General features: G+C 52.4%; 1 protein-coding gene across 1 annotated transcript; it reads left to right on the top strand.

The window, feature by feature from the left end:
- Positions 1-757: 757 nt before the first annotated feature.
- ZDHHC23 (zinc finger, DHHC-type containing 23) lies at positions 758-2330 on the top strand (the record flags this gene model as incomplete). Its single annotated transcript, XM_010152716.1, has 2 exons — positions 758-925; positions 1767-2330. Coding segments are annotated over 2 exons (436 nt in total), but the record flags the coding sequence as incomplete, so codon positions are not given.
- Between the last annotated feature and the right edge of the window lie 7751 nt (positions 2331-10081).

The raw sequence follows: 10081 nt of genomic DNA, 5'->3' as shown, positions 1-10081 counted from the left end.
TTCTCTAAAACGATACGTCTACCTTGACCGCTTTAAAGAATGGTATCCCACTTAAACCCCTGTCAGGCAGGGTTGCTTTTGTTACGTGCAAGACCTAGTGAGGTTCTCTAAAACGATACATCTACCTTGACCGCTTTAAAGAACGGTATCCCACTTAAAATAAGTGGAATGGCCTGCTAGCTGTTAACTTCTACAGCAGCGTACTTCAGAATTGCCTCTGGTTCTCTGCCCTTTTTTCATCTGGGGTTTGGTGGTGGGTTTTTTCCCAGACTTGGTCTGTGGAGCACTGGTGACCCTGCAGTTAGCTTGCATTAGTGCTCTCCTGGTGCAAGGGACCCCAAAGCTGCCTGTGGGTGTCCAGTACTGGAAACGAGGAGCAGTAGGGTGCAGACGTGTCTCAGCAAAGGATGCTACACTTGCTAAAGGTTTGAGGCAAACGGTCCACCACCTTTACCCTGTGGATCTATTGACTTTATAGGAAGGTGACAACACCTCAGACGTGTCTCAGCAAAGGATGCTACGCTTGCTAAAAGTTTAAGGCAAACAGTCCACCACCTTTACCCTGTGGGTCTATTGACCATAGGAAGGTGACAACACCTTCCTATAAAAAGCTATAAAGCCTCTTTGAACGTGTTTCCAAGTTCTTATCCTATGTTGTGCAAAAGCACCTTGGAAATGAGGTTCTCTGGTGGCTGGGGGAGGGGGGAGGCAAGGGAAGGCAGCTTCTTTCCAAGTAATTTCTTCTTTCCTTTTGGAGGATTAACAGCTGTGTAGGGGAGCAGAACCACCAGGCGTTCATCCTTGCGCTCTCCTTCTTCATGCTCACCGCTGTGTACGGGATTACACTGACCCTGCACACCGTCTGTAGGGGCCGAACTCCCTTCATGGCATTGTTCTACTGCCCCGGGGCCTATTCTGACTACAGGTGAGACCTGTCTGGGAGAGAGCTGGGGTGGGAACGGGCTTGGTCAGGCAGTTTAGCCTCCTGTTCCTCGTTCTGTGCTCCAGGCCAGTGCTGTTGGCTGTCAAACCTGACCAAAAAATGCTTCCTAAAAAGCTCTGGGAAGTGGGGATGAACCACTGCTTCTGCCGAGGTGGGAAGCCCGAGACTCGGAGAGACCTCACCATTTATGTGGAGAAAGTCATTGGAGGAGCTAGGATTTGAAATCTTTATCTGTATAGGACACAATAAATACGCCCTTACCTGCAACGTGGGGCAGACACATTTAAGGGTCTGACAGTCTGGAATCTGTGTGCTGTCTCTCCCTGTCATCCCTCGCTGTTTATCTAGTGACTGTCCTTCCGAGCTGTCTGCTTAGAACAGACAGCATTCATATGCCTCGTCTGGCGGGGGGGGTGGGGAGGAGCGTGGGACACGAGTTCAGAGGCTGGCGCTACTGCCAATGTGCGGCGTATGCTGGCACGAGTGACACTACCTTCTCTGTACTCCCATGGCACGGTCTATCGAGTGTGAGCATCGTGCCCTCCAATACGGGCCGAGTACCTGTACGAGGGTAGGAGGGAAGGGCTGGGTGGTACGACAGCAGTGTGCAGGAGGAGCTCTGGTAGCGTTAAAAGCTCTCATTAAGTAAGCCCTAAAGCTTTAATTTTGAGAAAGCTTTTAAGGATTATCTGATGAAAGTGGCAAATCACTGTGGCAGATGTAGACAGGGATTTGAAAGGATAGTGATTACCAGGGAAAGTCACTCTGAAGCAGCTGCTCCAAAACTAAATGGCTTCCTTCCCATCTTTTTCCCTGCTGCCAGCTCTGCTCTGTCGTTCACCTGTGTGTGGTACTGTGCCATTGTAACAGCTGGCATGGGATACATCCTCCTTATCCAGCTGTTGAACATCAGCTACAACGTGACCGAGAGGGAAGCTCGGCTGGCTCTGCGGGACAACACGGGGCGCAGGCTCCTGGGTGGGTTAGTGATAGACACTGGCCAGTATAACAGGGGTTTCCTATGCAACTGGGGCCATTTCTTGAGCCTGGGGTCTTCTCCTCCACAGCACTCTGCTGAAGACATCGTGTGACACCCCTCCTGCTGCGGATGACGTTGACTGACTTTCTTTAGCAGGGGAACGGCCCCTTCCACTAGAACTCCCTCCTCCCACACCCTTCCTTTGTGGTCGGTGTATGGGCTGCCTGTCCGTTGCTGACAAACACCGGAGGCTTTCCCAGTCAGAACGATTCTTTGCGTGCTGGCAGCCAGCAGCAGGATGTGGAAAGCAGTGAGCCATATGAGCAAACCTGGAGAGAAGGAGCCTTTTCCCACTGTGGGAAACTGCGCAGGTCAGCTCGTCAGGAAGAAGAGCACAAGGTTTTTGAGAACTTGGAGTTTTCATTAGGTGTGAACCTTGGCATCAAGAGGAACCCTCTGCTGGACTTGAGAGCGTGCACTGGTTCCTGCAAAGGTTAAGGAAACCCCGGCTCATCCCTATGTGCGATGCTTCAGACACGTCACGAGGGTGGACTTTTAATACAGATGGACCACTGCAGAAGCCACGCCCTTTGGCTGAAAGGGACTGTGTCGAGGCGGTCACTGAGCGGCTCCCTCCTCTCTGGTGCATATATCTCTCTTTATTTTCCAATGTAATATTCCATCTAGCTGTGTACATGCTTGTATTAAGTGCCTTTTGTGAGCAGCATTCCTATAGGGCTTTGTAAGATCCCGTCACCTCTTGACCCCTAAAGTTGTTACTCCATCCCCCTCTGTTCCACTGGGTGAGAAGACACCGTCATCTTCATTCTGGTTCTTTCTGCAAGCTGGGTCTGTGTTGGTTTGAAGGCTTGGCTCCTCTCCCTTGACGGGTTTCTGCTCTGATTATGGGTTGTGACGTGAGACAGCAGGTAGATACACCAAGTGAGGAGGAGATGTTTTGAAGCAATGCATAATGGGTAAAAGAGTGCTGGCTGATGTTCCTGTTGTTTTATGGAAACTACCTCCTTCTGGGAGAGCAGACCATTCTAACAGCATTTTTGGGAGGTGGTATCTTGGCCGGTTGTGTTGCAAATAGTACAGTGCTCCAGCCTCCTCTCAGCCCAGTCACTGTGGAGCTGCCTGGCTGCAGATCCCTGTTCTCAAGCCGGGAAGCTGAGGAGCAGCTCAGTCTGTGGGTATGTAGGGAGACGGAGAGGCTGTGTGGGAGCTGGCCACTTCCGGGGTGGGTGACCCGCGCTGGCAGGCGAAGGAATGCGTTAAACGCGTTCTGGAGGAACACCACGTGTTCCTCTGCCGCCTGCAAGCGTATTATCACGCAGACCTGAGCTTCAGCTGAAATCACAAGGTTTTGGTGGTGATGGCTTCTGGTTTTTGTGGGTGGGGAGGTTGGTTGCTTTGTGTTTCAAACCGTCGTGCGTGCAGTTGGCCCTGCAGTAATAACATGAGAGGTCTGGCTGGAAAAGCACAGGATGCCCTTTGGGCTGTGCCTCAGATGCAGAAGCAGAGGGAAGAGCCTTGTCCTAGCTAACCATAGACACCTGCGGCGTGCCCGGGTTATCCCTGCCCTGATTCCCGCTGTGTGCCAGGCGGCTGGGAGACGTTGGCTCAGCCATGCAGGCTCACTGTGCGTGTTATCCCTGAAGAATGGATGGATGGTAGCAGGGTGGCAAGCGTCTCCTGAGCTCCCTGCCACGTTCGGTGTTGTGCGCCCCTGCTTACATGTCCCAATTCAAGGTGACAACTGTGTCCCTCTCTGCACTGTTTGGTTTCCTCAGATGGCACTCTACACAGCAGATAGTTGAGGAGCAGCTGCACTTGGAATGTGGCTGTGCCGAAAGCAGTACTGACTGTCCCTCGTTTCCTCTTGCCCTTTTTAATCCAGTGAGCAATTCTTTACAAGGAGGTGAAAGGGAACCCCTCTCCTGCTTCCTGCCTCTGTGTGAACACGCTGAGAGGTCTCTGAGCGCTTCCTTGTTGGGAAGAAGGTGGCACTTGGTGCGACTGTGCTAACTGTTTCTCTGGCTGCTGAGTAGGACCTTCTGACTGTTTGGAGCTGGAGCCTGACCCAAAAGACCTCTCCTCAATGTGAGTCGTCTGTAAACATTTCCATGGCACATAGACGCTTTGTGGTGCCTGCCGGAACGAACCGAAGCTTGGCAGCCCTGGAGACAGGGGTGCTGTGGGCTAGCAGGTGTGTCCTCTCAGACCTCATCCTGCTGGCACTTGGGAAGACTAAGGCTGACTGACCTCCTGGGCTTCCTGCAGCGGGGGTAGCCAACCTCTCCGTCCTGGAGTTACATGCACAGAATTCAGTTGTGTGCGTGTGAGCTGAACAAGCTCAGGTTTGAGATAGCTGGTTTCTCAGGGTCCTGCTGCTCCTGGCTGGGAGAGCAGAGCAGACGCAGACAGTTTCCTTGGCAGTGCCAGTCTCTGCTTGCTTTCTCCCAGGAGCAGAGGCTGTTACTGCTTTGCAGCCTGTTTGTCAGTGTAGCCTTGTCTCTCGGGGGTTCTGGCATGGGAGATTTCATTCCAATTGCTCACCCCCAGACTGCCTGGAGACTCCAGTGCTGTTCTCTCAGGCAGCATGGACTTTGGAACAAAGGACCTCGGCCTGAGGTAACGGTTCCATACCTTGGGGAAGCCCATTCCAATACAGTGGGGTTGGAGTGCTGTAGTAGATTCTGGGTTTGCACTCACTCCAGAGGGAACTGGAATCATGCAGGACACTAAGATGTTTGCCAGGTGGGTTTTTTAGGAGGAGGACGCAGTGCTGGTCCCCCAGTGAAGAGGAAGCTCATGTGGCTGTATCTGCATAGCAGTGGTGAGTTTTTCTTTAAGGACATGGCTTTTGTTTACATCCCGATAGGATTCACCTTGTGTGAATGCCAAGGGAGGTGGGAAGCATAAAGTAATGGGATATCTGAAAGGGCGGAAGAGTTTTGGATGCACACGTTAGAGCTCTCTTTTAATAGCCCTGAGAACTCTGAAGGGTGGGCAGTACTCCCTTCTGCACTTAGAGCCCGGGCAGACTGTTGTCATCTCTTGCGTGCTCAAGGACAATTTCTTTCCTGAGTATTTTCTTGCTGAGCTTGTTATTGGCCGCGATGGCGGAAGAACGCTAAGACGTAGGCGTAGGGTCAGCCCTCGGGCTGCGTTAGTAGCCGCCTGGATCCATGGGGCCTGGGTGTCGGAGCAGTGGGAGCAGGCTGCGTTTGGCAGGTCACTCGTGGGTCGTGTGCGTGTGGCCCTGAGGTGAGGACCAGTGTCTCGCTGTAAAACTGCCTGCGCATACCTGGCAGAGCAGAAAGCGGTACGCTGCTGGCCGTTAAGCGCTTTCCCTGAGTGAGGGACCCAGAGCTGGTCAGAACCAGGGAAAGACTTCAGTAGTATCCAGCTGTGATGTTTTCCCACCCAGACTTGGAAATGAGTTCATCCCGCTTTCTCCGTGCCCTTTTATGAGGCGTTTGTCGTTTCACAGATCGGTGGGCTTGTGCAGGCCAAGGCAACTCTAAGGGGCCAGGGTTCTGGTGTCGCCGCTGCTGTAGGGTCAAACCCCCTGTGTCCATGCCAGCACCCTCCCGTTTGTCCGAAGAGCTGTGTGCCGTTAGATGCACCCCGTGAGGGTGGCCTGGCACTCTGTGTCGTCTTAAGCCCTGCTTTTCTGTAGGTGAGTCAGGTCCCTGCACCGGCTGTTTCTCCATCTAACTTGTCCCCAAATGACAAAAGTCACTGGTGAGCCAGAGTTGGCGCTGCTTGTGACTCCTAATCACATCTCAGCCTTTATGCTATGATGGTGCTTTTTTTTTTTTCCCCCCTTCAAAGTAGGTTGCTTTCAAGTGTCTTAATGAAACCATTTGCTGTAAAATTTCTTCTGAAGATGAAATGGATACTGCCTCGCTGCCTAATGTCTTAATGACGGGCTCGGGTTTTTCCTCCTATCTGAATGTATATTGCCTCATTAGGGCAGGAAGCGTGTGTGATTATGGATGTGTTTTCCTGCATTGCTTTCAGTGAAGAACTCCACAGTTTCCTAGGATTTTCTTCCCCTGTCAGGATGCTTGTACAGTGAAAATCCTTCTGCGGACAGGTGGGGCTCTTTCTGAAATGCAGTATTGCAGCCTCCCAGGATCTTGCCTTTATGGAAAGCCTTGGCTGATACTGTGAAGAATGATGGGCTCTGGAAGAACTGTGGGATGTCTTGGGTTTTGGGGTGGTTTTTACCCTAAGCTTTAGGAAAAAACTTTGTGAGCTTTGTTGAAAGGACTGGGGGGTGTGTGTGTTTGTGTCCGTTTTGCATCATATGCAGTGTTTCCAAATGGATGACTCGAAATAAATGATTGGAAATCAGCGGTGGAGTAGCCTGTTGATTTATGCCAAGACACTCAGCCAGGTTACGTGGCTGAAAGCTGCTGTCATCTTGTGGTTATCCAGCTGTGAACTGGACTTGGGAATAAGGGAGCAACAGGGTAAGGAGAAGCTAGGAAGCAGGTGCTCCTCCGGTCCTGTAGAAATGGACATTTGGGTCTGTTGGTATCAGGATCAAGCAGAGACCAGCTGGCAGTTTCCACCACCCTGGAAACTAGGGACATTGCCCTGCAGTGGGGCTTTGAACGAGGATCTTGCATCCCAAGAGCATTCTGGACAAGGGGTAACAGCTTTAAATTGAAAGTGGGGTGGTTTAGATTGGATATCAGGAAGAAGTTCTTCCCGGAGAGGGTGGTGAGGCACTGGGACAGGTTGCCCAGAGAAGCCGTGGATGCCCCATCCCTGGAAGTGTTCAAGGCCAGGCTGGATGAGGCTTGGAGCAACCTGGTCTAGTGGAAGGTGTCCCTGCTCTCAACACCTGTTGTGCATTGGTCAGTGGGTGGTGAGGAATTGTATCATATGTATCATATGTTTTATTTTCTATTGTTTTAATTATTTATTATTAGCAGTATTTGTATATATTAATTTAGATTTAAGTAGTAAATAGTTCTTATCTCAATTTTACGAGCTTCCTTATTTCTTTTTTCTCCAATTCGTCCCCTCCACTGGAGAAGGGGAGGGGGGTTGGTGAGAGCAGCTTCGTGGTATTTTGCTAGCCGGAGTTAAACCACGACAGGGAGTTTGCGATCATTTCGGGTTTCTGCGTTTGCTGTTGTACTAAAGTTAAATCCTCCCTCCCTGTGCAGCAGAAGGGAAGTCTGGCTGTGCAGCCACCTCCCTCCTTTCCTAAGAAAAGCAAGGAGTTGCCAGACAGGAGCGCGTCCGAGCTGTGGGAGTGTGGATCCATGACCACATCGAGGCACTGACCCCTGCATTTCAGCAAGTGCTGGAGCAGGAGGGACGCTGGCGGAGGCAGTTCCCTTGGTCTGACAAGCTCTCGGGTGTGTCGCCTTCCTGCTGGGAACTGTGTTTGCTGGAGCTTTAATTTGCCAAACACTAACATCGTGCTGGGGATTTTAGGGGTGTCTCAGCTGCATCATCAGGCTGGTTCTGCCAAGGAGGGATGAGTTGTTTCAGCCGGGTGTGGATCGAATGGGGAAGTCAAGGGCCTTCCCCATCTCCCTTCTGAGTCTGACTGGGTTCTTGGAACACCATCCCTTTCCCTCCGCTGGATCCAGCCGATGCTTCAGCTCCATCCTAGCATGGAATTAGCAGTAGGCAAGGGCAAAGGGGCATCAGAGCTCCTCCTGGATCATCTTTTTGGCTTCTTGCAGCTTGCACTGTCCAGCAGAAGAGAGTCTGGATGGGAGAATCTTGGTCACAGCTGCTAAGAACAGAAGAAGAGTCTAGAAGGCGAGAGTGGTGGAGACAGAGGCCGATTTTCAGAAGTTAAGCGTTGACTCCACGTTCTGGGTGCAGGAACCCAGAACTGCTCCACCGAGGCAGCGCTGTTTTCACGGATGGTGAGTGGGCATGGAGGCAAGTGGGAGCTGTGGACCTGGAGGACAAAATGCACAAATGTGGCATTGCTGGGGGAAGAAACTCCAGGAAACTGGACGCACCCCTGAGTTGCCAGTGGTTAGGGGCACCCTTTAGTGGGTGAAAGATGTGGATTCAGCCTGTTGCTGAGGTTACAACCAGGCTCTCTGTGGGCTTGTCCACTCCACTGCTCCCTACTCCCCTTACAGCCGTGGGGTCTCACATCTCCAGCTGCCTGGAACGCTACCCTTCCTAGCCCAGGCAGCCTTTGCATCCTTGCCTTTCATCCTCTGGCCCGCTCTCCTTGCCGTGAATCCAGATGGAGGGTGGGCTGGAGACTTTCCCTGCTGCGTGTGTTGCCAAGCCCCGGTGAGGAGGAAGGCAGCCTAGGAAAAGGCCACCAGTAATGTGGGAGCACAAGGGCTGGCTTGGAGGTGTTCCAGGAGCTCGTTAGGCACTACATGGGAGAGGCTTCCAATGGAGAGAGCGTGCTAAGGGGAAGCGGGTTGCTGTTGCTGTGCTGCCACTGCTTGCTGCTACGATCGCTAAGCGTGGCCGCAGGCTGCGCTCGGTAGCTCAGCCTCCAGCTCTGCTCTCCCCCTTTGGCTCAGGCTTCTGGGAAAGACGCTACCCTCCTGCAGTGCCCGTTCTTCCCCGCAGGACGAGTTACTCAGCCCTCTCTCAGCTTGTTGCTTCCTCTCACAATCTGCCTTTAATGCAGCCAGATGGTCTGCACTCGCCCACACTCCACGCAGGCACCTTCAGCTCCTGGCGCGTGGATAACGCTCTCATCTGACCCGCTGGTGGTCGGCTCCGGGATCAGCCGTCAGGAGACTGTAATCCTTCATCTGCTGTACAGGGTGGCTGTGGGAGGGACAGTCACCTTCAGACCTGAGCCGAGAGCCTGACCGATGAGGCTCTCCAGCCACACCCGGGTGAGCTCTCCTCGTGGACAAATTCCTGGTGCTGATGCTCCAGAGCCCTGACCTGTCCCCCCTGCTTCACCTGCAGTGCTCAGCACTGCTCTGGGTCCCTCACCCTGGGTTCTGTCTCGCGCCACTCAGGCAGCCTCTGACACATCCACACCAACACCTCCGTTGTGCTCGTTTCAGATCTGGGTTTATTGGAAACTTTCAGTGCAGATACAGGATTTAAAAATTACCCAGTGCAATGGATAACAGTAAACTGTCATCTTCCTGGCGTTACCCAAGCGCTCCCTGTACTGCCAAATCCTTTTGGAGAGAACTTTGTCTATCCTGTTGTGAGGGGGAAGCGATTCCAGACTCCTGCCTTTATGTTCTTGCTAAGATGAGACGTACTGTACCTTAACGTGCAGCACAGTGCAGATCGGGTAATGCCGCTGAACAGTGATGAGAAACTTTCATGGTAATCATCTCAGCTTTAGCTTATGTAAAAGTACGGCCTGCCTTTTTCTTGGATTTTTGTTTTTTTTTTTGAAGTGCTGCATCAAGTGAAAAGGCCCAGGCGGACTTGCACAATACTGCAGTTAACCAGCTTGGAAAAATGTTTAAATAACAAGAAGATAGAGGCTCAGAAACTTGGAATCGCCGCTTGCCCCCAAAATCAAAGCCCTGTGCTGGTGAGCCAGCCAGTGCTGCAAACTAGGCAGTCCCTTGAAAAAGAATCCAGGTTCTACACTGTCCATATGTGATGCTGTGATCTGGACTGTTAACAAATGTGATTTACGTAAATAGCTCTTCCCTCTCCTCCTCCCATCCAAACTCTCCTGGCACAGTTAGCTAGAAACTGTTCTCTGGGTGGCCAAGTTCGCCGCAGTTGTTAGGGGGCAGCGGGCAGTCGGGGCTGTTCGCTCCCTGATCAAGCTGTGTCACCCGACAGCCCTGGCAACAGAAAAGCACCGGGTTACTGCTCCAGGAAGGCCAGGTGCAGCTCAGTTTGTGCTTCCCGTGACGGAGGATTCGTGTCGGTGCCGCAGCTCTGCGTGCGGAAACGGTTCTGGCCTGGAACACCAAACTGCCGCCGGCTGAGACACTCCTAGGGAGGCTTCACACGAGGAGGACCTTGTGGGGAATGACCCCCTGAAGTGCAAAGTGATAAGCTTCCGTGTAAACTTGGTTTCCGACAGCAGCGGCCCCAGGGAGCTTCCGTTGGCTGTAGGACCCTTTGCACTGGATAGGACTTCCCCTTGGATTTGTTTCAGTCGGTAGGAAGACGGCACAGTCTCTTTCGCTGTCTCCCATGAGTCTCTTCTG

The sequence above is a fragment of the Eurypyga helias genome, unplaced genomic scaffold, assembly GCF_000690775.1.
Source record: "Eurypyga helias isolate BGI_N326 unplaced genomic scaffold, ASM69077v1 scaffold18105, whole genome shotgun sequence".
Lineage (NCBI taxonomy): Eukaryota > Metazoa > Chordata > Aves > Eurypygiformes > Eurypygidae > Eurypyga > Eurypyga helias.
The sequence above is the reverse complement of the archived record's forward strand: the minus strand, read 5'-3'. Positions and strand labels throughout refer to the sequence as shown.